This window comes from Exophiala xenobiotica, assembly GCF_000835505.1.
Source record: "Exophiala xenobiotica strain CBS 118157 unplaced genomic scaffold supercont1.4, whole genome shotgun sequence".
Taxonomy (NCBI): Eukaryota; Fungi; Ascomycota; class Eurotiomycetes; order Chaetothyriales; family Herpotrichiellaceae; genus Exophiala; species Exophiala xenobiotica.
Window position 1 is genome coordinate 3654289 of NW_013562491.1, and position 24718 is coordinate 3679006.

The following is a 24718-nucleotide window of genomic DNA, read 5'->3' on the forward strand; positions in this document are numbered from 1 at the left end:
GGGTGCCTACGAGCTAGGTGCCACCGCCTAATGTGTACGAGTAGGTGACGAGTAGGTGGCTGCGCCGTCGATCAGCTGCCAAGGCTATTGGACTATGACGAACACGTGCATAAAGGCCGTTCTCTACTGTGTCCAAGCAAGTCTTTTGAACCATTGCCATTCGCATTCGAGGGGTGTCTGCAATTGCCTGCAACAGGCCACGATTGCACTTCCTGAAATTGTCGCCAGATTCTCTCGGGGAAGGAGCGACAACGAAATGCCTCCGAGCTCAACCGCCAGACGAGGGCCCAGCGTTTTAGTCAGTATCTTTCACAGCGCCATCATGACAGTCCCGATAGCTAACATCGAACTTGAGCAGGTCCAGGAACCTCGCGACGGCAGACCCGCGCCCGTAAGAAGACAGCCTTCTCGATTCATCACGGTGGATAGTGTCCTCCAATATGCCTCCGACATCCCCTCCATGCAACAAAGACAACCTCAACGACCCAGACCCTTCAGGACAGGATCGGGGAAACCCATGGATCCCAGACTCACCGGTCGCTACATGGGTCCTCGTGTGCCCGCTCGGTCTACCAAGACATCCGAGAAATTAGTTCTGCTACCGGAGGCCGTAGAGGAAGAAGATGAGAAAGGAGATTTTGGACTTGATTCAGACAAAGGTCCTCCCAAGGACGACGAGGATTTCGGGAAGCCCGGAAAAGAGGGTGTCAAGAGCTATGCTGAAAGGTTGCCAAAGGCCAGACGGACCGAGAAAGAATTACCCAGAGTGACAGCATACTGTACCGCGCAAGCCTACAAGTTGCAGTCAGTTGCGACGTTTGTCCGTCAGCGACACGGTGCTCGGGCCAAACTCTACGACGACTGCTTATACTGTGCTTATCATCTACCGTTACTGCCAGGCACGGAGGGTTATCGACTACTTAGTAGTCCTCCCGTCAAGAGCGCAAAAGGCGGAACCGTGCTGGACGAGGCGATCGAACGCAGTGAACAAAGAGATTATCAACAAACATATTATGCCGAAGAGGAAGAACAGCACTCGGTAAGAGGCAATTATACACCAGAAGACCACTCGTCCGAGTCGAATCGGGATGAGTCGGATCTCGATAGGCCTCGGCTGAACGGCGAGCGAAGGGACAGTAACCATTCTCAGAGGTCAACTAGCCCTGGACCAGCCAGCGTTCCCGTTGATGCTCATCGATACGCCGAAATGTTCGTCCTGGACTATGGAGTTGTCGTCTTCTGGAATTTTACCGAGAGACAAGAGAAAGACGTCCTTGCCGATTTTGCTTTCTCGACAACTGTGGACCCCGTTACCAATGCTGTCTCTCCGCTTGTTCTGACCACCAATGCTCTGGACGAGGAAGACTTTGAAACCGAGGAATTTCACTTCGAGTACAACAACGAGATCTCCCGGCCACGAGTCTACAACGACATGATTACCTTGCGCAGCGGCGACCATATGATAAAGCTAGCCATCAGTCATGCCATTGCACAGAGTACCAAGTTGAGCTTCTTCGAAGAAAGAATGGCAGCCCAGATGGAAGAAGCAAAGGACGTGCCAGGCAGGCTTGCCAAAACCGGTGAACTTGGATTGAAGAGAGAAGAAGTCATCAAATTGCTTGGTGGTCTTTTCAAGAGCCGGGTTGAAGTCAACCTATGTAAGTCACCACTCCAACACGTCGTCGTTGGTCACTAACCCTTGTTCTAGCGTCTAACGTACTCGATGTTCCCAACCTGATCTGGGATAGCGAACCGACTCTACACCCCCTCTACAACGCAGTCCGTGAATACCTGGAAATCAAGCCTCGTATACAAGTCCTTAACGAAAGGTGCCGTGTGTTCCTGGACTTGGCCGAAGTCTTATCAGACTACATATCCGATGACAAGATGTCAAAAATCACCTGGATCATCATTGTGCTGATCTGCATATCGATCCTGGTCACCTGCTCTGAAGTATTCTTGCGCTTTGGAATGCTCAGCACGAAAGGCCCAAAGGTCTCTAAAGCTCTGCCAGGGCTGACGATCAGCAATGAGCTATGAAATAAGGTCGTGCTCGTTGATTGGTTGTGGTGATGTCGTATATATTTATGCTAGCATGGTGTTGGAAGGCGCCGAGGCCGTTGCAGCCGAAGGGAAATTTAATATTGCTTCTTTGCAACAAAGCACTTGATTGACGATTCGGTATCTCGGCGGTAAGCCGCATATCAAGATATGTACCACACTCCTTGGTTCCAGGTCTTGATAGTGGCAAGGAAAACCCAGTCCGCTGACCCTCGTCTATCTGTTGTTGATGCCCACATTACCTCTTGTGTGCGGGACAAGCGATCTTGACAGCCGGCGTGGACATGCTCCAGAAGCGGAGGTGACCGAGGCGCATGTTGGATGACAGGGGATCTGTCCAGCATTGGGGCCTCCTATTTGCCGCTCGGTAAGGCCCAGAAGCACTATCCGAGTTGTGTTGCGTCCGAATGCTTCTTCCAAGCCTTGTCGCTGCCACACAGGAGAATTCGCTTTCCCTTATCACTTGGCGACAGTTCCATTCAATCTTGGCTCAAGCTTCAGCTGCCTTTCCTAGCAACCGCAACATAGATATGAGCGCTGGAGAAGAGATGGACAAGATTTACGATCACTTCAATGGCAAGGTGCGGATGGCCCAGCACTGACGACGTTACAGCCGGGCAAATCAATTACTTGATACCCGCAAGGATCGCCCGGTCTAGTGGCGCGTGCCTCATTGCCTTCCACCAGTGAGATGCTCCACCATCTACCGAGGCGTGCGATGGAGCGCGAGGTCGACATCATGCCCAGAAAAGCGAATTCTGACCTCTCCAACCAAACATCAATCGACCATGCTTTTGTGTAACAGAGATCCACACCACACAATGCGACAACATCGCAACCCTTGCTCGGACGTTCCGTCCAGTTGGGCAAGACTTCCAGATGAGTCCTCGTCTGCGTGGTCCTACCACAGTATATAGTATGGTAGATCTCCACCATGTCTCCATGGCCGATCACTTCTGTCGCTTTTCTTGTGGCTTTGGCCTTCCTGCGCTCCACTGTCCTGCCCAAGTACCTTGACAAACAGGACAACAAGAGAGTGTGAACATGGTTGCAGTCCAAGATCCTATACATCCCGTCGATGTCCACGTTGAGACAGGCCAGCACAGAGAAACACACCATGACATCCCTGAGCATGGCCATAATGTCTCGAAGCAGACAGATGTCGACGAGAACCCAGACTTGACCCTTCACTACTCGCATGAGCATCAGCACAACCATCTCCATCACAATCGCGCCTCGCTCGCTGGTCGAAATGATGAAGTGCTTTATGCTGAGGGCACAACGTTTGACAAGTCCAACATTGGCGAAGTCAACCCTCAAGATTACAAGGCGCATCATCTAAGACAGCAAAGTCCGGTAGACGAGAAGGATTTTGCTGCAGCAGACGCAGAGAAAGGAGGTGTTGGTCCCATGACGGTTGACACGAATGGCTCAGAAGAAGAGGGAAGAAATCATCGTGTCGCGAGGACATATTCGAGATACAAGATTTTCGTGCATCTGTTCATCTGGTTGCTCTTTACCGGGTAAGTCTTGCCAGCTCCATTACTTCTTCAAGCCCTGATATATATCCAGATGGTGGATTGCTGGCCTCATCCTTCACCGCCACGACTTGGGCTGGCTGGTTCCGTTCCTCCTGTACCTTGCCATCACTCTTCGTCTGATCTTCTTCTGGGTGCCCATTACGATCATCACACGCCCGATGCACTTCATCTGGAACCACACCGGCGTGCGCGTGTACCGGGCCTTGCCCGAGAAAACACGACTCCCACTCGCGACTCTCGTAGCCGTCGCGGTCATCCTGCTCGGCGCTTTCGTCTCAGAGGAATCGGCGGATAACACGCGCAGCAACCGCGCCATCTCGCTCCTCGGACTCGTCATCATGCTCGTCGTCCTGTGGGCTACATCTCGTGACCGCCGCAAGATCCGCTGGCACACGGTTATCGGAGGTATGCTCACTCAATTCGTCATTGCGGTCTTCGTCCTGCGCACACAGGCAGGCTACGACATCTTCAACTTTATATCCGGCCTGGCACGCGACCTTCTCGGTTTTGCCGACCAAGGTACATCCTTCCTGACCGCTGAGTCCGTGGTCAACTTGCACTGGTTCCTGACCGGCGTGGTCCCGCCCATTATTTTCTTCGTCGCCCTGGTGCAGGTCCTGTACTACCTGGGCATTTTGCAGTGGTTCATCGGCAAATTCGCCGTCTTCTTCTTCTGGTCTCTGCGCGTATCAGGCGCCGAGGCAGTCGTCGCGGCTGCCTCACCCTTTATCGGCCAGGGCGAATCCGCCATGCTTATCCGGCCTTTTGTCCCGCACTTGACACTGGCCGAGATCCATCAGGTCATGACCTCGGGTTTCGCGACGATCGCCGGGTCAGTCCTCGTGGCGTACATCAGCCTGGGTTTGAACCCACAGGCCCTGGTGTCAAGTTGTATCATGTCCATCCCGGCGTCATTGGCAGTGAGCAAGATGAGATATCCCGAAACCGAAGAGACCATCACTTCGGGCCGGTGCGTTGTGCCGGATGACGACGAGCACCGCGCCACCAACGCCCTGCACGCATTCGCCAATGGTGCATGGCTGGGTATCAAGATCGCCGGCATGATAGTCGCGACTTTGCTCTGTATCATTGCCTTGATCGGCTTGATCAACGGTCTTCTAGGCTGGTGGGGAAGGTAAGCCGTCAAAGCAAATCAAACATCCTATCCATTCATTCATGGGCCTATTTCCCCCAAAAAGGGGTGTGATGCAGAACAAAGAACTAACATACTTGGGCTGCCCAGATATATCAACATCACTCAAGACGGCGAAGCCTACCTTACATTGCAACTCATCCTGGGCTACATGTGCTACCCGGTCGCCTTCCTCTTGGGCGTGCCGCGGGACGACCTCCTGCGTGTCGGCCAACTGATTGGCATCAAGGTCATTGCCAATGAATTTGTGGCCTACAACTCCTTGACAAGCGAGGCGCAGTACACCAACATGAGCCCCAGGTCGAAATTGATCGCGACATATGCGCTATGCGGTACGTTCCCTTTTACCTCTCCCTTTCTCTTTCACGTTCTTTTCTCTCATTTCGCTCGCTCTCTTTCTCTCTTTCCCTCCCTCGCTCCCTATCCCCTATCCCTATCCCCATATAAAAATCCCTTGATACAGTAGTAATAAACCAATATTAACTTCGTCCTGGTACCAGGATTCGGCAACTTCGGCTCCTTGGGTACACAGATTGGCGTTCTCTCGCAGATCGCACCATCGCGAGCAGGCGACGTCTCGCGCGTCGCATTGTCCGCTTTGTTCTCCGGCGTGCTGTCCACGTTGACGTCCGCGAGCATCGCAGGGCTATTGGTCACGGATCAGACGACGTTGTCGCAGACCACCTCGTAACACGGACTACATTGTTGGTTTGGGAGATCGAGCGCATGGAAACGATGAAGCGTATTTAACCAGCGAATGTGTAAGCCAGTGCTACAGTGCGCTACACATCCGTTACTACTCCGTAAAAGTGTAGACTTTGTGCTTATTCCGAGCATGCTAAGCACCAAGCGTGACGGGAAGCAGACGTCTTGGAACGACATGTTCTATCTTCACTCTGGGTCAAATCTTGCTAAAACTCATGCATTTTTCAAAAGCCCAAGCGTAAGGTAGATTTGTGACCATGTCGATATTGGCACTCAACCTAAGGAGTATGGCCATGTCAACGCTCGTACTATCGGACGCGACTAGCTCTCTCGCGCGCCACGCAGCAATGCTAACGACTCTGTATCGTCCCGTTCCCTATCTTCAGCTCCTTGAAAACAAGATAAGATAAAACACATAATTTGCTCGCTTTTCCTGTTCCGCCGCAGCGCGACTCTGCCTAGCGAATCTCGTGGTCCTGCTCCTCTTCAAATTACTTACAGTGAGCTGCAAACCCTCCCACCCGACCATTGCAGCCACCATAAGTTGTGAGCGTATCATTTGAGCTGCCAGATGTTCCAACGTCGAGGAGAATCTGCTGTAGCGTGCCAACTCTGGCACTGGGAGGGCCCTCGAATTTCAAGGCATTGTCGCAAAGTTGAACGTTAAAAAGGGCCTAAAGTTAGTAGTACAGGGGAATGTAGGGTCTCGAAGGGTATAATCCATTGGGGTGTTGGTGAATACAAGAAGAAAAATGTCGTAAAGGAGTCACGTTTACGGGTGTGACCTAGAATGTTAGTATTGGCAAGTGTTAGTCAGGTCGATAATGTCCGGCGGTGATCGTCGAGGCGGGCTCTCTGTATGCGGTCCAGGGCCTTGTGGTCATGCAGCTGCTGAGCAGGTTGTTGTCCAGCGGATAGGGAGGTCGCGAAATTCGGAATCAGGATGGTCGACGACGCTTTGGCTCAGGCGTATCGAATTCTAGCAGGTCCAGCTCATCGTCATCGTCGACTTTTCGCTTGATGTGCATGTTCTTGGCCGGCGTAATAGGAGGACTGGCAGGTTGTGGAGGTTGGAGACTAGGAGCCGAAGAGTGATGAGATCCGTTTGCAACTGGCAGAGCAGTGACTGACTCATCTTCGATCAATCTGCCTTCTTCATCTTTGGGGAAGAGTTCTTCTTCATTGTAGGGCTCGAATTCTTCTTGCGGTTCATGTGCAGCCTCATTGTGTTCAAGATCCACATGCTCATAAGAATCATCGAACATGTTTTCGACCTCACCTTCGCTAGCATAGGCTTCACCAGGTTCATTCTCCAGCGAGTATGCTTCCAAGGTATGTGAGCTGTTGGTCTCGTCCTCGTGGCTTTGAGGTTGTTGATGATTTGTAGGCTCAACATACGGTTCTTCTCCTAGTTCGTCAAGATCGTGGGCTTTCGGATGCTCACTCTCATCTTCCACATTACTGCCGGCTGAGCCAGATAGCTCGGTCTCAGGAGCAATATTCGCATCAATAGGTTCTTGAGCAGCTGAAATAGGTTCAACAGGTTGTTCGGTAGCCTCAATGAGGGCTGAGTCAGCCTCTGGCATTCCAGCGGCTTCATCAGTCACATGTTCTGCGGTCTGCTGCTCCGTCAAGTTCCCTGCTGTGGTATCTTCGTACTGGTCAATATTCTCTGGCTCGGCAGCGGCTGTATATGCAGCGTCAACGCGAGGTCCTTCCGCAGGTGACTCCTGTTCGTCATCACCTTCAGCTTCGTGCTCATCCTCAGCCGTCTCTGCATGGGCTTCTGCCGGTTCAGGGGTATCAACGTATTCAGCAGCAACTTCTGAGAATCCTTTGCCTTCAGTAGCTGAGTAGGACAGATAGGCATATTGAGAAGCCAGACTCACGCGGCTGCTCAAATAACAATATAAAGGAGGCGACTCTTCACTGCCGTCATTGTGACAGAGTTGTAGGTACGTCTCAATGATCTGAGACAGACTCAATTGAGATGCATATTTCGAATCTTCGCAGATGTGGAGTCCTAGTGAGCTGATGTCAAGGACGAGTTCATCATGATGGTCGAGAGTTCCAGTCAATATTTCACGGCATGCTGCCAGCAGTTTGTCCAGCGGCTCGGAAGCGAGTGAAGGGTCTTGGAGAAAGTATATGGCAGAGGCGTCTCCAATCAAGGGCGGGAACAGTGACATTTCCTCATCCAGGTAGACCAAGGTCACAGGATGTAGGCCTTGAGCTGGGGTAACGTGAGGTTCTTCCACCTGCTCTGAAGCTTCAAGCTCTTTTGACACCGATGCGCTGGCATCAACAGCGTGCGAAACCGACTCGGAGTATTGCTCGACATGTTCAGATCCGGCAGGAGATTGCTTGGCCTCAGCTTCTGTAGGTAGATGAGAGTCGTGCTCAACATGGACTTGTTGGAGAGACTCTTCTTGCGGCGTGACAGCTGCTTGTCCTGCCTGTACCGCTGGTGGTTCTGAGGTCTTTCGGACAGTGTCGGCAGCAGTGGCCTGAACATCCTCGGGGATCTCTTCCTCTTCGTGGGTAGAAGCCGTAGCTCCCGAGGCAGGCTCAACATGTGCTTCGCCAGCCATTGTAACTTGAGCTTCAGGCCCTTCAGCAAACCCAACCAGATCGACTTCAGCACCCACCACTTTATAGCTCCGAGGCTCTTCGTCTAGGTTGATCTCGCCGGAAACCCCTGTCGCTTGCACTGTCTGCTCAATATCTTCCTCTTCCTCATACAATATGTCCTCATCCTCATCAACTTGAGCTTCGTCATTGTCGCCATCCATGTTGTAGTCGATATCATCCGGATTTGTGTCATCTACCATATCATCCTCGGGCAAGGGCTCTTCAGGCTGATCCTGCATGAGATCGGTCTCATTGTTGTCCAGTCCAGCGAACTCGTCGTCGATCATGTCGTCGTTAACAGATCCAACGACAGAAGGGTCACGAACTGAATCAAGGTCGATGTCAATATCATCAGCCTGTCGAAAAGGTGATGAGGCTACGTCCATCTTGTCATCCAGGTGGGGTGCGTCCATGTCTTGGAAGGCGAAGGAAGGTATCGTGGTCATTGCTGTTCGGCGCGCCTATCACGCAGTCTGCACGGTTGTATTAACTTCCCCTTTTCGTAGCCGAAGGCTTGCGCCGTGGTAGGCTGTAATCGGAATGGGAAAATGCAGTGTCAAGGAGTAACAAGATGCGAAGGGAGCGGCTGCAGCGAAGGTAGTGAAATTTCTTCCGGGGAGAAAAGGCCGAATATTATCGCGGTCAGGCAGTGAGCATTCTATGAGTCACAAGCTCTGTTTGCCGAAACATCTTTGTTCTGCGAATGACTTCACAACAAACGGGGATGAAGAAGAAGACGAGGCAGCAGTTTGAAATGCAACCAGAGAGCAAGACACTGTAACGAGTGCCAAGCCATTAACCGCAAATGGCTTAGCGCAGTATAATCACTATTAGCAAGAGGCGCTTGGAGGACCGCGAGGACCTTGAGGAAGAACTTCGCACGGCTTGGTTTCACTTTAGGAAAAATTGTTTTCAAAGAATCTCGCCACGTTACTTATCATGCCAGATCGTAAGTTATAGTCCTGTTCATACATCGGGTCCACGAAAGAAAGAAAAATTTCATAAGACCGCCTTCGTCACGCTCCTGATACATGCTATGTCTCCTGCGACACATTATCCAGATCTCCACGCGTCGAATGCCTCTGTACGGAAGGTTTGGTCACGCCTGAAGTGTAAGCAGCTGGAGTATCCCTCCAGGAGTCATCGCCGAGCTCGGTCTCGTATGGTTGCTGATGGCTTGACATTCCGATATCAATTTCGATCTCGGCTCCATCCTCAGCCGTCTTTATTTGAACAGTGGCAAGGACAGACACTCCGAGCTCGTCGGCCCATCTGACCGATTTGGGGCTGCTCGGTCGGCTTGACCTTTTCAGGCCGAAGAAGATTGATTCCCTTCGCGAGGGAGATTTTGAAAGTGCAGAACGTAGAGGCGTGGTTGGAGATCGAGAACGGGAGTTTTGTCGCTGAGGTTTGGACGGAGAGCTTTGTGGCGTCGTTCTCCGAGGCGATGGCGAGGCGTGGATACTGATCTTTGTGATAGGTGATGGACGGTCTGCGTAGTAAGACTTTCGACCTCTATTTTCGGGGCTGTCATTGCGAGAGTGGTTTCGCTTTTCACTTGAAGAGTATCGCTGGTCGTTTCGCTCCAAATCCTTGTCCCAAACGGCCGTGTCATTGCGGTCAATATACGCCGCTAACGCGCATAATACGCAGATGAGCAGACATACAAGACAACCCAGGACAAGAAGGGCGATGGCCACACCCTGCAGAAAGCCTAATTCGAGGATTCGGCGGAAGGTCTGAAGAAATAATTCGGCAAAGGACAGAGCGCCTATTTCCGGTGAAGATATTCGTGGAACTGGTGACGCGAGCGCATGATGGAAAAGGGCCAGCATGACAACGAGGAGAAAATGGTATACACGTCTGTTGGAGGCCATGGTTGTGGATGCAGGACTGGGAGTACGAGCACATCAAAGCATCTTGCGGGATATATGAGAAGAACCGCAAATGATGGAACGACTTGTGCATTTCATTGACAGATGGGTGGCTTACAGCCTGACACATCCCACCCGTCAGCTGGTGGCATGCCGATTTGTGTTGTTTGTTTTAGGGCCTTTTTGGGCTGAACGGTATGCGGTGACCCGAGGAATGTGATGGTCGCGCTCTTGGGATGAATTACGACAATTTTCACCCTTTGAACTGCAGACTTTTGTCGATACAGTTGTTTTCCCTGTAGGCCCGATCTCGAAGACACGAGCATGAGCTGTGGTGGTCATGGAGGTCGGCTGGCGCGTGGAGGGCGAGTAATGAGAGTGGAGAGACACATAAAGAAATTGGCTGTCACAGCCTTGTCATGTCAACTCGCGATTAGATTATCCAAAATTAAGGGGAACATGGATGGCCATAGCTTCTGTCAGTGTCGCGGGGAACATTATGTGCCTGAACTCGCGTCCAGTCGATACCGAGTGATACGAAAAGTGTGTAGTAACAAAAGTTGCTCCTTGAACGGCTGGACGGCCGTCAGCTGCGAAAATAAAAAGCGCCGAAGAGACGAAAAAGACGAGCGTCTGACATGAGCTGCTTGTCATAACGTCACGTGTGCACTAGGTAAACGGCAGGGACGGCACTGGACGGTTCCCTCCGCCCCGCGTCAGACCGCGCTGCAAATCTGGCGAGGCCCGAACCTCGCTGCAATTCTTGCCATGCGCCATGTGGTTTTGCGCTCAGCTGCGCTGCCTCTCCTCGGATGATCGTTCCCTGTCTCTTCTCCCTCTAGTTCTTGCAACAATCATCCTGTAATCATTGACATCGATCCAGTACACTATATCGCTTCCTGTCTCGCCGTCTATACTCTTTTCAGTCCTGACTCGGATTGTTCGGTCTCCGGACATCTAATCCAGTCTTCGTCATCGAACTCCTTCAGCGTTTAGCGCTCCTGTGTCCCAGCCACCCACCTCGACACCATTGGGATTGTATACAGCAGAAATCTAGCGAAAAGGTCAGCCTGTGACATTGACGACGGACTAGCTGCTCAATCCGCCGTTCCAAGTCCGGCCACTCCCTTCCTGGACCCTGCGCACGAGCACTGCGCACCGTCTCCTGGTCTGTTACGTTTCGCGTCACGTATCCAACATTTCTTGGACCTCTCACGGACAGCAGTAGTCTGAACGCGACACTCCGATTTCGCGAACGCGACCTCATGATACTGAATGTCTGTCTCGACTAATCTGCAAACTTTTTTTGTTGACCAGAAATCGGTCGCGATGAAGGGGAAAGACTCTTGAAGATATATTTACACTACAGCTGGGTGCCAATGGGGAGAACAACCGAATATACAATCATGGGTCCACCTGCGGACCCTGCTGGACTTTCTCCTCCTCTGTCTCTCAAGTCCTTGCCATATCGGAAAGACTCAAAGACCGCCTCACCCAACCTACGTACGCTTTATCGCATGACTGCTCAGGACGGCCAAGACCACGAGAAACCCTCAGATCGACCTGCGACTGCGCTTGTACCAACCTCGCCCCATCTACCTCCTACACCTCCTGGAGCGAGTAATGGAGATGTGCCTCATACTGTGGAGGAAATCGCTTCTGATGCTGCTGTTTTCAGGTCAGCTTTGGTGACGCCCACGAATCAGAATAGCCCACCAACACCCGACAATACTCCTCCTCGCGAGAGGAAAATCCCATTCGTACGCCCATTTCTCGGTACACAGTCATCGCTAACTTCCACTCGCGCCGATTCGTTTACGACTGCCAGGGAAGACTTTGGCTCAGAGGATGGATCGGACTTGATTTCGCACTATCAGGGCAACCTAGGATGGTCGCAATCATCATTGACCAAATATAGCCACTCAGCACACAAGTTGCGATATAGCGCCTTGTCTCGCTCGCCGCTGATGAATGGTGATGGTGATGGTGAAGCGCAGCCGATCAATGGCCTTCTCGAGAGGTCTGACGACCGGAGTTTCGGTGCCTCTCCTAATCACGAGGAGATAGTCCTGAGTGGTAATAGCCTCCTCGCAAGCCCACAGGCTCTCAGTACTTCTTCAACACCGCTGGGCTTGGCAAGAGTGGAAGAAATGCCATTACAGAATGGCATACTGCCGGATGACAACGCACAAGAGGTCGAAGCTACACCACGATCAACAGCGAGCCCGCATCAAGGCGGCTTGAAGCGCGGAAAAAGTCTTCGCGATAGGCTCCTTGAAGCGCAACATGGAGATCCGTCGGCGTCGACAGAAAAGTTTGCAAGCATAATCGGCTGGAACGACTCTGTTCCAATCGAGGACATGCCCACAGCAAATCGGGACACTGCTCGTGACGACGTTCGGCGGTTCTCAGGTATCTCCACAACATCCACCGTCGAAGCCTATGTGTTCGAGTCCGCTCCCTTACCCAGGCGAAGGACGACCCTGCGCCATGTAAGCAAACAGGAGTCTTTGCGGTCTGTCAGTTCCCCTCTTCCTGTGTCGAACCGTGATTCTATGCACTCAACCTCAGATTCTCCGCATCGCTTGGTCCATAAAAAGGCTCGCCTGAGTAATCAGAACCGGTGGAGCTTTGGCTCGGAAATCTCAAGATCCCACAGTCTCGCCTCGAGCGCAGTGCTACCGAAGACAGAAGTGATACGGGTGGCGGTCATTCCGGAGAGAAGGTCTTCGTTACCTACTTCGAGTAGCAGTGCTAGCAAGAGACAGTCGCTTTCGACGGGCTCTGCAAGGTCGCAGTCTCGCAAGGTTTCGGACAATCCACCATCAGCATGGCAGCACAAGAGGACATTATCCGAATCTATCGATCGTGGCAGACAAGCGGAACATCCACCCGAAATCCCTGTGCGAAGCTCTTCATTGTCTGCGCCGACCTCCAGGAGTACGTCTCGAGCGAATTCGATCACTTCCGAAAATCTCCGCGCCAGGCGGCAAGAAGCAGAGAAGGACTTGCGCAAGACCCTGGACAGAATGGAATCTGATCGTCTGCTCCAGAGTGTGCGTGATTGGACGCTAAAAGACGAAGCAGCCACGAGTCAACCCACAGAGACCATTCAGGTCCGGCTTCCCACAAAGCAGGCAACTGTTCGGACCCCATCACTCACAGAGGCTCTTCTCAGCGCTCCCACCAACGAAGGAGACCGCGCAAATAATGCTCTCGGCCTGGCCCTACCAGGAACGCAGGAGTGGGCAGCTCTTCGACCCGCTTCCGTTCTCGAGACGCCCTTTTCGCAACCCTCGTTTCGATCAGCATCGCCGGAGATCAACGAAGCTCGGGCGGTCAATTTCTTCCCGCACAATAATCATTCTTTGCAGCTGATCGAACCGTCTCCGATACATGAATCGAGAGCCGTGCGTGAAGTGCAGAAGCAACGATTGCCGCAGATTGAGGTGGAATCCCCTCTGCGAAACCCTCGACGCCCACCTGAGCCACCTCGATTCAAGGTCATTCCAGCGACTCCAGGAGAGGAGCTTGACCAGCGACTTGGCTTTAATGGACCTGCCCCCAGTCGGGGAGGCTCCATCAGACGTCCTGGGACTCACCGTCGCTCTGACTCATTGATGAGCTCAATTTCTCGTGGCTTGAGCCTGAAGAATGCTCGGAACCAGAAAGCCGATCAAGAACTTGATGGGAAGTTACACCCATTCTGGCGTCCTCGAGCTTTTTGGGACGACATTGATAACCCCCGGCCTGAAGGAGAACAGGAAATCTCTCGGGAAGCGGGCGTAGTGTATAATTCACTCGGTCTGCCGCAAGAGCGGACTGTCATCACAGGTCCGGTTTCGCTAGTCCGACGCATCTCAGAACGTCGGCGGCGACGAGAGGGAATAGTCAAGCAGACCAGCCATGGTAGTCTTGCGAAATTTCAAGCCACGCGCCAACTCTATACATCACCAGGGCTGGGCTTCCGGTTCCATCTTGTTGGAATCAAGAACCTTCACCAACGAATACTACGAGCCAGACAAAGAAAAGAGCATGAACGACAAGAGAAGAGACGAGCTCAGCTGAGACGAAGCATCGGAGCAAATGTGATTATGCAGGGAGATTCCAGGTTTCCAGCGAGCAATACCAGTCTATCAAGGGACGTCTAACGGACATGGGCCTCTAGAAAGGCAACGACACGATTTTCGGACATTTCGATACTGCCCTGGTGGCTGGGAATGATTTCTTTTGCCTTGCGATTTGGGAGGGAATTTTGTTTAAGCGACGAGTGTGAAGCCTGCACGATCTGACGTATTTATGAGTGAATGATTTGGATGAAATGACGATGTGTACAATTAAACCATGTCGACCACACACGCCTTGACGCCTCTTGGTGGGATTTATGGAATTTAGACAGCATCTCGTCCCACTTGGTCTTCATCTATCTGTTGTCTCTTTCTCAACCTCTCAAGCGCAACAGAATCAAGAAATGGTTCGGGTGTGATACTTGAATCGAAGACGGTCACTGCAAGTTGTTGTTAATTGGAGTAGCGAGTAGCTTGCGCCGTGAGTCATTAATTACCTCGCTGGTCCTGGTCTTGTTGTAGGGCGAAGTGGATGGTGCTGATGGTGTGGTTTGATTCGACCGCTTGCGAGCTGCCCTCATTCTTCTTCAATGGACCGTGTAAGAGTATCTTCTCCTTCGATCGAGTAGTGGCCATTGGCAACTCGAGTCGACAGTGGACTGCGTGTTAATCTTTCGAGAACAGAACTTGAGGTTAATACAGACAGCCCCTCCATTCAATCCATTCACTCCGACTCGACCAGGATTTTATCTTATCAGATCAGATCATGGACTTGGCAGCATTTTCGGCGCTGCCTGAGTTCGAGTATGCCGGATTTGCAACTGCCACCACCAGCGACGAACCGATATCGGCCTCGACCTGGATGCCACACCCCGGACGCGAAGTACACAACAACTTGATGCTGGCTTCACGTCCTGCTCTAAGCGAGGGCGATGGCCCTGCTACTGGATTGACCAGCCCTACCCAGAGCCAGAAAAGAAATGCGTCCGTTGCAGGCTTTGACAGCTCACCTGCAAGTGCGAGCATTGGCTCTCCAGACTTGAACGATGAACATGCTCGTGTCGACGGCAAGCGCAGGCCTGTGAAGAGAGCCTGCAATGAGTGTCGTCAGCAAAAGGTGAGCTACGAGAATTGCCCAGGCGCATCTTCGCGCGGAATTGACTTGCTACTACAATTTCGACTCTTGCTTTCTCTCCGTCCTCGCCTTGGTCGAGGTACCCTATGCTGAGTCACATTCCTGTCGTTGTTGCTACCGAATTCAGTGACTGACAAGGTTCTAGCTACGATGCAATGTCGTCCAAGAGCCCTTCCAGACCTGCTCACGATGCAAGCGACTCAACCTCGACTGTAAGATTGAGGACAATTTCAGGAGGGTGGGCAAGAGATCGCGAAACGCAGAAATGGAACGCGAGATCATTGAGCTGAGAAAACAGGTGGCGCAACAGACTGGGACAACGCCGGGCCGAGTCTCGCAGAACAACCTGAATCGCCCACAATCTGGGTTATCTTCATTCACTCAGGACGCTGCTGCGGCCGGACTCATGGACCTAAGAGAGGGCAAGAGTCCTGGAAGGTCCGTTTTCAGGCGACTTGAAGATGTGGCCTTGACTCAGGACCGAGTACAAGAACTCTTCCAGCGCTTCTTCACCTTCCAACATCCATTCTTGCCCTTCCTAAATCCTGCCCGGACTCCAGAAGAATACCACACAAGGTCGCCTTTGCTGTTTTGGACAATACTGGCGGTTGGGGCCCGGCACTACACAACCGAGCCGGAACTCTTTAATGCTCTTTCAGGACCATTAACGCGACTGATGTGGTCAACAATAGCTGAAGTGCCTCAAAATTACCACATCATCAAGGCACTTATCCTCCTGTGTGCGTGGCCGTTGCCTACAAGCAGCACCTCGACCGACCCGACATTCATGATCTGTGGAATCATGATGCAGATAGCCTTACAGATTGGTCTACATCGTCCAACCCACGCTCAAGACTTCAGCAAGTTCCGCGTCGAGCTCAGAGAGGTAGAGCTCCAGGACCGTGTCGTGGTGTGGAGCGTATGCAATATTGTGGCGCAGCGAATATGCACTGCATACGGACAGCCTCCTCTGACCATCTATGACTGGACACTGGGACCGAAACCCATCGAGACCAATCCGAACTACGAATTGCCAGCACCCATATATAACCGACTGCTCATTGAAAAATTCGTTGACAAAGTCTCCCGGACTCTGTACATGAATCCTCATGACCCGGTCGGTCTGGCTGCTGATGCAGAACGGCATACGTACGTGTCATTTCTGGCTCGTGATCTCGAGGAGCTGGAAGACAAGCTCAGACACGACACTTCCCCGATCACTCGAGTCTATCTCAAAGCGGCAGCTCTGCACATGAGGCTGAACGCATTTTTCTCTCCACCATCGCTGCCGTCGTATCGCACCGACCTGTTCAAGCTCTCTCAGAGTACTACTGAATACCTTGAAACTTGTCTGGGCCTGGAAAATAGTGTCAGCGTGAATCTACCGTCGAGTTATTCGCATGGCCTGTCGCTGTCACACGCGACCAACTACATTTTCCATATGATGCTAGCCGCTGGCTTTTCACTCTTGAAGCTCATGCATAATTTCTTGGGTGAGCATGATATGGATGTTAAAGGAGCATCTGAATTGCTTTCAAGAACAGTATGGGCCTTGCGAAGTATGAGCGTGGTGGAGAATGACCTCGCTGAGCGGCTGGCAGAGGTATTGGCTCAAGTTTGGAAGAGTGGAAGAGTACGAGCGGACCCGAATCCGAATATCATTGGAGAAGGTGATGTCGACGACAGCTTGCAACTGAAAGTCAAATGTCGAATGTCGATGTCACTGGTGTTTGACTCTGTCTGGCGATGGCGGAGGAACTTTCACTTCCGAGGCGGGAAGCCCTCTGATGGTAAGCCACTGTTACGCCGAAATATTAGTGACTGCTAACGTGATACAGTCCGACAAGCTGATGCCAAACTCCAGCAGACAGACAGTATCATCATCCCAGCTGCCAACATCGAAGGTACTGCTTCTGTGAACGACCCTATGCTATCCGCACCTGCCATTGTTCCGGGAATGGCTGGTATGGCGACAGGTATGGTTGATGACTATTCCATGGATTACAGTCAAGCAAGCTATGATGTATTTGACCCTCTTAATTGGATGTTGGATGGAATCGTTGATTTCCCATACAATTTCAACAGCGTCCAAGGTGCCGACATTGCTGGTATGGACACGCTTGGAGGGCTATGACACCAGTGATGGCGCGTTGCACGGTCTGATCTGGTTTGACAAGGCGACTGCGATCTCAAGAAATCACAGCTTGAGCGAAATTCTCACTCCAATTGGAAAGTGTCTAACCAAGCCGATCCTGCTGCAAGGATTGTGGAGGCTACAGCCTACCTTTACCGTTGTATTGTTTCATTTCTATTTTGGACACTGCTCCGGGATCTCATGCCCCTTTCCACGACGGCTCCTAGACCGATTGTACAGCGTTGGGCTTTTTGTGTTGGTATAATTATCGTATTGGTGATACAAGGCCAGTCGTCGAATCGTGGCTTGCATGATAGACAATGAAAGACGAATACGCGACATGCAAGAACCATTCAAATGGCTGCTGCTTATCTCGTTCCCACATCACAGGTTGGTGGACATCTGGACGGATCCCCCACTTGAGAGGGATTGGAACTACATGATGCGGGACATGGCATCAACTATGTTTCATCTGGGCTATGTACGTGTCAGTCTCGGTTTATGTCCTCTCTCTCTGTGTGTGTATAGAATCGATGGGAAGCTGGGGCTCGCGTCCTGTGACCATGCCCTTCCGTCCAATCGACAGACATGCTAGCTACACTTGCTTCCCACATGCGAGCCCATAGTGGGCAAAGCTTGATCCAATTTCTCGTGTTAGTCGGGTCAGCCTCGGGCCAGGATTTGTGCGGGATCCGTGTCAGGGTCAACTTCTCAGGCCAACAATCTTGCCCCGTATACCTTTGCTGTCGGCTCTGGGGACGCCGACGAACAGGTCACGATCGAGTTTGATGTCTCGCTCGACGGTGGTGTCATAATTGTCTATTTCGAAGCGAGATATGACATGGGCGAGCGTGAGGTAGAGTTCGGCGTAGGCGAGGCTAGAGGAGAGTAGAGAAAGAGAAAGGTCAGTCCACCGGACAATCGCGACGTCTGGAGGGCGAGAGGCAGGAGAGAAAAACAGAAATGACTACCTAGGTAGTCACGGTAGGATAGCCACATCCTGGAAGCCGTGGCGGGAGACAAAATGACTAGTCTAGGTCATAATAGCCAGGCCTGAAAGGTGTAGCAGCAAGGGAAAAGGTCGGGGGCTGGAAAAGGAAGAAGACAAAGGTGAGCCTTACTTGATCCCAACGCACATACGGCTGCCTTTGGAGAAGGAGACGAGGTACCGGTCGAGACGGAAGCCTTGGTCTGCTGCTCGAAGCCAGCGGTCTGGGTCGAAGCTCTCTGGATCGGGGAAGATGTTACTGTCCATGTGGACGAAGTAGTTGGATTCACTGACCGGTGTCTACAGGTGGAGTGAACGGTTAGCATCACTCAACCCATCGTGAGTTTCATTAAGAAGGAATCTGGGGGGTCAAAAGTAGGATCGACGTACTCCTGGCGGAATCACCCAGTCTTTGTACTTCAAGGGTTCATTAGGTGACACCCGAGGCAGGCGGGTCGTCACTCCGAACATGAGACGGATGCCCTCGTTGATCACCGCAGTCTGAATTGCACGTCAGTATTTCGTTTTCTTGTTGCTCGTCAACCAAGAATAGGGAGAGTCGCCGTACCAGATAAGGCAGCTGTTCTAACGTGGTCAGCGTGATTGGAGAGGTTGGGGTCGGCATGATTGTCTTCAGCTCTTCCCGTAACCTCGCCAGCTTCTTTTTGTCGTCGAGAAGATAGAACGTGATGACGGCCAGTGACTTTGCGGTGGTCTCCGACCCGGCACCAACAATAGTCTGACCTTCATCTTGTAAGCGACCGGCGCTCTTTTCCTCGGGCGGTAGGTCACTATCCAGTAACGCCTGGAAGATGGTGCCTTGAGTCTTCTTGCCTTCCTTGTTTCGGGCGATGATGCTGTCGACTTGAGCGCGCACCATTCTCTGCCACGCCACCAGATGGCCAGCGGGAGGGTTCATCTTCCGAAGAAGGGACAGTGGCGTTTTCTTCAGCAGTGGCAGGGCCCAAGGAAATTGCCGGAGAAATGCTCCGTTGGCCGACCCGGCTATCACGGTCTCCTTCCATGAGACCTTGAAATCGTCCTCGTCGAGGTAGTTGTAGCTCTCGCCGAAGCAGTAGTGCGTGATAATGTCCATCGTCAAAGCCATGTAAGCCGCGTCCAGACGGATGACCTCGCCCGTCTTCAAGGCTTTCTCAAAACGTCGACATAGCTGTTCGATTTTGGCCGTGATGAGCGCCTCGGTCTGATTGACTGATCGTTTGGAAAAGAACGGGTTCAAAGCTGAGCGGCGCAGACGATGCAAGTTGTGAGGCGCAGTTGCAAATGATGAATCAGGAGCCCCCGCCATCGCGACCCAGCCTACATACTTATCGCGCTTCTTTGCTGCCGCAGCATAGAGCTCCTCGTAATAGTCCGGGTCTCGGATATGTAGTTCTTCGGGTGATATCCGAATGATGGGCCCATACTTGTCATGGAGCTCTTGGAGCTTCCAGATAAAACGACCTTTATGGATGATATCATGGTAGAACTCATACCAGCCCGTTAGCGCGGCGAGCTTGGGACCTGGGAATTTCGCAAGAGGATGGAAGTAAAGTCGATAGATGGCGCCGGCGACAAGATAGAGAACCCATGCAAGGAGGACAGTGCAGCCTAGGTTGGCGAGTGATATTGACGGGACTGCCATGGTGATATATATCGACTCACCAAACGGTCAGATGGTAAGCTGACAGCTGTCAAGGGCCTGGGAGGTGTGTGTGACGATGGTGTAGGAGAGGGGGAACACGGGAATAGCGACGTCCCCAGTGAATGTGGTGACTGCCGTGAAACATTGGTGTGGACACACCAGTGAAGATAGTTCTTCAGACCCCCGGTCATGGTTGCATGCATAGCGCACGACGGCGCGTTGTTTTGTTCTGCTCGCTTGCAATGCGAGTGCTATGCTTCCCACGTTTTTCGGATTGTGAATGGATCGAGGTGATGTCGAGGTGGCGCCCTGGATTTTTCCGGCCAGTGCCGGTCTCATCCACTAGGATGAACTCGGATGATGTGTGGTTGCTCTTCCGCCATACACTAGGCAAGGCCCTTGTCTTCCCGCCGTGGTTCTTTGCAGTAGTGTATGCACCGGTACCGATGCGGGTTGGAGGATCAGCCTGGGCGCCAACAAATCATGACTGGCGCCGTTGGATTTCCTGCTTGTGTTACCATTTCTGGTCCGTTTTAACAGCTCATGAGTTGTGAATGTCACTCTCTCATATCCTTTCTGTGTTCCAAATGCCCGTGATCTGGTTCACCTAGACGGCGCGTGAGAAGCAGTGAATTTTCTGCATATGTCGGGGTCTGAAGAGCCTCCTTCTATGGAGCATAATCAAGATGCCACTCCTACGGCGATCGAAGCCGATGTAAGATTGCCCCGAAAAGACGGATTGGAAGAAAATCTTGACAAACTTTCACACAGTCGTACTCGGATGAGGGATATGATACTGCGAGCATTGCCTCGGACCTCACCTCACTCAAATCCTCTGTTATGAACTATGAGTATGAGAATGGTCGTCGGTACCACGGATATCAGGCCGGGAAATACGTAAGTCAGAGAGTCTCGCCTCAGTCGACCCCGGCCATTTTGTTGACAAGGTGATCAGATGCTTCCGAACGATGATAAGGAGCAAGAACGATTGGATATTCTCCATCACGTTTTCCGTCTGACATTAGGCGGCGCGTTATGTCGTACGGCCCCGGAGTTGAATGATCCGGACATGATACTTGATATTGGGACCGGCACAGGCATTTGGGCCATTGACAGTATGATCCCCCTTTGTGCCCCGAAAGGTGCTACTGATGACGATGTCGCTCTAGTGGGCGATGAGTTCCCTTCCGCAGAAATCATAGGCACTGATCTTTCGCCGATACAATCAAGCTGGGTATGTGGATAATCCCTCCGTCTCACATCTGTTAATCTGTCCCAAAGGTGCCGCCAAATGTTCGCTTCCAGATTGATGATGCGACCCAAGAATGGGCCTTTCCGCAAGACTCGTTCGACTTCATTCATGCTCGTGGTCTGGCTGGTAGCATCAGAGACTGGCCGGAGTTGTTGAGGCAAGCATATATGTATGCCCTTCACGATCCCCCAGTTTCGATGAAGCGTTGACAATCCCCTTAGACATCTGAAGCCTGGCGGTCGTATAGAATTGTCGGAAGGACGTCCGCACATGTGTTGCGACGACAACACGTACAGCGAAGATAGTGCAACGTACAAATGGGTGGTACGTACTTCACATCCTCTGCCGCATCTGAGCAGGATTGTCAAGATGAAGTGACGACTGCTAACAAGTGATTTGCAAGTCCGAGTTCTATAGAATATCTCGAGGTGCAGGTCTTGAATTTGACATGTTTCCGCAATATGCGGATCTGTTGAAGAATGCCGGCTTCGTCAATGTCAAAACTCATGAAGAGCCGACGCCGATTGGGACATGGCCGAAGAACAAGAGGCTGAAGCAGATTGGGCTGTTCTTCGAGCATCAGTTCTTGGAGGGCGCCGTCGATGGTTATTCCCTGGCCTTGTTCACTCGGCTTGGAGGATGGAGCGAAGTAGAGACCCAGGTGTTGCTGGCTCAGGTACGACAAGAAACGAAAAGCAAGAAGATGCATTTGTATACTCACTGGTAGGCCCTGATCCTTACTCCATTTGTCCTTGAGGCTCTTCTACTCGTGGTGTGGACGTCCAAGTGTATGCTGACAGCTCACAGTTCATATGCGACAGCACAAAGGCCTTTGACTTCTTAACTTCATGGCACTTTGCTGCATATTGCACAGTCAATGCAGTGCCTTTCAAGCATATATGTTGTAGCAGGAGGAGCCCGCGATGGGCCAAGAGCCCGTGGTGTCCTTTCGAGCTGAAAAAGAAAGTCTTTGGGGGAAACAAACATGTAGGAGGATGTTTAGTCGATGCATTTATCGTTGAAAAAGCACCCAGAAAGCGCTTCGAAAGGCTGCTTGGTCAGTTGTTTTGTATCAAATCATGAGTATGATCTTCGAACGGCTATGACTGTGCGTCTGAATCCTGTGTCCGGGCATCTGATACTTATTATCCGTCTCGTCGTAAGTGTAGCATGTGGCCGGGAGGAGAATTACTTATGCAATTCGAGATATATACCTGGTAGGCTGTACTCGGTAAGTCGGGGAAGAGCTCAAGGGGCTGAAGTCCTCTTGGCTGCGGTGTGCTCGAACCAGTCCTCCAACTCTCATCATTAATTGTTTACCACAACTGGCTTCGCTCAAAGCGCCCGGTCTTCTGCAGTGCTAGAATTTCCTCTTTGAATTCGGGTGCCCTGTCTCCTCAGGGCACATTCAATCTCCCGGCAAGATGGATTTCGAAAGCCTGAAGAACCAGGTCAGCAACTTGACCCTCTACGACATTAAAGCTGGTGTACGAAAGGTTCAAAATGGTACGTTCTTCTCGTTAGGATTCAGAGGCCTGGCTAATGGCGTCGTATAGCTGTTATGAACCTGACAGAGATGGAGTCTAAGGTGTGCATCCCTTCCTTGTAATTCTACCGATGAACAGTCCTGATATCTCCAGGTCCGGGAAGCCACGAACGGAGATCCTTGGGGCGCGTCAGCTACACTGATGCAAGAGATCGCTCAAGGAACACATAATTAGTCTGTCGATCCTCCTCCCATATCCAGCTGCCTCTCTGACCGTCTCAGCCAGCAATTGAACGAGATCATGCCCATCATTTACAAAAGATTCACCGACAAGACCGCAGAAGAGTGGAGGCAGATATACAAGGTATGGCATTAGTTTCATTGTACTTGGAACTTGGGGACTCATGTTTTACAGGCTTTGCAATTACTGGAATACCTCTGCAAGCACGGCTCAGAACGAGTCATCGATGATGCCAGATCCCACCTCTCCCTCCTACGAATGCTTCGGCAATTCCACTACATCGATCAGAACGGCAAAGACCAGGGTATCAATGTTCGAAACCGTTCCGCTGAGCTTGTCAAGATGTTGAGCGATGTTGATACCATCCGAACAGAACGAAAGAAGGCACGTCAAAACAAAAACAAGTACGGCGGCGTAGAGGGTGGGATGGGCATGGGCATGGGAGGCAGTTTCTCCAGTGGAAGTCGATACGGAGGCTTCGGTAGCGAGACTGGCGGATTTGGCGGCTACCAAGGCGAAGTCTATGGAGACGGTGGTGGCTTTGGTGGCCGCGAGACCGACTTCTCCGGTACACAGCGTCGTGCAGATCAATTCGAAGAGTATGACGAGGCGGATGACGAAGAGATGACCAGACCTGCAAGGACCACAACCACACGGACAACACCAGCTACAGCTACAACGGCCAAGCGGGAACCTCCCAAACCAAAAGCTCCGGAACAAGATCTCTTTGATTTTGGCGACGAACCTGCGCCTGCCACATCCAACGGTAAAGCGCGCGCTGCTACAGGCGGACCTGGTGACTTCGGGGCAATGCAAAGCAGTGCTACGAACGACGACGACGATGATTTCGATGACTTCCAGTCCGCGACGAGTCCAGCGACTACTCAACCGGTCATGAGTTCAATGGCTTCAATTGCTCCTCCGCCTGCGACCACATCGACCACAACATCAGCTACTAAATTCGCTGCGCCCACGCCACTGGCTCCTGGTCAGGCCTCCAGTTTCAACAACATTCTTTCCACTGCATCTCCAGCTCCTTCGGCTACATCTTCCATAATGTCCCCAACTTCGTCGACATTTTCACCTCCGCCTACTCAGAAGCCGGCACAGTCTATGCAGCCTATGCAGCCAGCAGGAGGTTACAAGTCCAGTGGGCCAAATTATTTCACTTCAGTCCCCATGTCTCAATCATCAACATCAGCAGCCTCGACACCAATGAGCGCAACGACGCCTTCATACTCATCATCCACAACAGCAGCTTCACTCGGTAAACCAGTACAAAAGCCAGCCTCGGGTGCTGGTGGTGATGCTTTCGGATCACTGTGGTCTTCTGCGAGTACCAAGGCAGGCGTCAAGAGCAATACAGCAGCCGGAAAGGGGCCTGACTTGGCAAGCATGGCGAAAGCGAAGAGTCAGGCTGGGATATGGGGAGCCGCATCAGCCTCAAGCTCAACACCAAGACCAGGAGCTGTAGCACCAACACCTAACACTGCCGCGGATCAAGGGAAACCCAGCGCATCCTTGGGCAACGGGCTGGATGATCTTCTTGGATAGACAAAACGTGCGATGGATTTATGAAGAGTGATCAGAAATCATATGCTGATATAAGAATATATTGCTTCCCTGCAGCGGCGGCCTAGAATTTTCAATGGCAAGACCATCGAATTTCGTTTACTCCCTTGGACACAGCTATGCCAATGTTCCCGGACAAGAGAAAGTACTATGTATTTCCTTTCCTTGATCGGGATGGGCGACGCTTCGGCTTCGATCCCGCTTCCCCTCCTCCAATATCATTATTCAGCCGA

At 51.9% G+C, this 24718-nt stretch overlaps 9 protein-coding genes across 10 annotated transcripts; 6 read left to right on the plus strand and 3 right to left on the minus strand.

The window, feature by feature from the left end:
- The first annotated feature begins 130 nt into the window (after positions 1–130).
- PV05_07545 (uncharacterized protein) lies at positions 131–2721 on the plus strand. The gene is made up of 3 exons (XM_013460381.1): positions 131–298; positions 359–1658; positions 1709–2721. The coding sequence occupies exons 1-3, from the start codon at positions 257–259 to the stop codon at positions 2038–2040; spliced, it is 1674 nt and encodes a 557-aa protein (XP_013315835.1). The 5' UTR covers positions 131–256; the 3' UTR covers positions 2041–2721.
- PV05_07546 (uncharacterized protein) lies at positions 2700–5618 on the plus strand. The gene is made up of 4 exons (XM_013460382.1): positions 2700–3584; positions 3634–4737; positions 4846–5087; positions 5256–5618. Exons 1-4 carry the CDS (start codon positions 3106–3108, stop codon positions 5444–5446), a joined length of 2016 nt encoding a protein of 671 aa, XP_013315836.1. The 5' UTR covers positions 2700–3105; the 3' UTR covers positions 5447–5618.
- On the minus strand, positions 5528–8827 carry PV05_07547 (uncharacterized protein). The gene has a single exon (XM_013460383.1). The coding sequence runs from the start codon at positions 8535–8537 to the stop codon at positions 6399–6401; it is 2139 nt and encodes a 712-aa protein (XP_013315837.1). The 5' UTR covers positions 8538–8827; the 3' UTR covers positions 5528–6398.
- A 170-nt stretch (positions 8828–8997) lies between these two features.
- On the minus strand, positions 8998–10015 carry PV05_07548 (uncharacterized protein). Its single transcript, XM_013460384.1, has one exon. It carries the CDS (start codon positions 9966–9968, stop codon positions 9126–9128), a length of 843 nt encoding a protein of 280 aa, XP_013315838.1. The 5' UTR covers positions 9969–10015; the 3' UTR covers positions 8998–9125.
- A 1329-nt stretch (positions 10016–11344) lies between these two features.
- On the plus strand, positions 11345–14116 carry PV05_07549 (uncharacterized protein; the record flags this gene model as incomplete). Its single annotated transcript, XM_013460385.1, has 1 exon — positions 11345–14116. The coding sequence occupies one exon, from the start codon at positions 11345–11347 to the stop codon at positions 14114–14116; it is 2772 nt and encodes a 923-aa protein (XP_013315839.1).
- A 682-nt stretch (positions 14117–14798) lies between these two features.
- Positions 14799–17301, plus strand: PV05_07550 (uncharacterized protein; the record flags this gene model as incomplete). The annotated part of the gene is made up of 3 exons (XM_013460386.1): positions 14799–15149; positions 15313–16957; positions 17006–17301. The coding sequence occupies 3 exons, from the start codon at positions 14799–14801 to the stop codon at positions 17299–17301; spliced, it is 2292 nt and encodes a 763-aa protein (XP_013315840.1).
- Positions 17302–17745: 444 nt separating this feature from the next.
- PV05_07551 lies at positions 17746–20196 on the minus strand. 2 transcript variants are annotated; one of them, XM_013460388.1, is made up of 4 exons: positions 18858–20196; positions 18680–18790; positions 18423–18589; positions 17746–18179 (listed from the first exon to the last, which is right to left on the minus strand). In XM_013460388.1, exons 1-4 carry the CDS (start codon positions 19932–19934, stop codon positions 18005–18007), a joined length of 1530 nt encoding a protein of 509 aa, XP_013315842.1. In that variant the 5' UTR covers positions 19935–20196; the 3' UTR covers positions 17746–18004. The 2 variants fall into 2 exon arrangements, with proteins under 2 accessions (XP_013315842.1, XP_013315841.1); XM_013460387.1 differs by lacking the exon at positions 17746–18179 and having other exon boundaries at positions 18315–18589.
- Positions 20197–20476: 280 nt separating this feature from the next.
- On the plus strand, positions 20477–22281 carry PV05_07552 (uncharacterized protein). The gene is made up of 8 exons (XM_013460389.1): positions 20477–20649; positions 20706–20831; positions 20890–21049; positions 21104–21168; positions 21216–21355; positions 21408–21510; positions 21590–21909; positions 21994–22281. Exons 1-8 carry the CDS (start codon positions 20578–20580, stop codon positions 22028–22030), a joined length of 1023 nt encoding a protein of 340 aa, XP_013315843.1. The 5' UTR covers positions 20477–20577; the 3' UTR covers positions 22031–22281.
- A 107-nt stretch (positions 22282–22388) lies between these two features.
- On the plus strand, positions 22389–24572 carry PV05_07553 (uncharacterized protein). Its single transcript, XM_013460390.1, has 5 exons — positions 22389–22692; positions 22743–22774; positions 22827–22906; positions 22955–23036; positions 23088–24572. The coding sequence occupies exons 1-5, from the start codon at positions 22611–22613 to the stop codon at positions 24465–24467; spliced, it is 1656 nt and encodes a 551-aa protein (XP_013315844.1). The 5' UTR covers positions 22389–22610; the 3' UTR covers positions 24468–24572.
- The last annotated feature ends 146 nt before the right edge of the window (positions 24573–24718 follow it).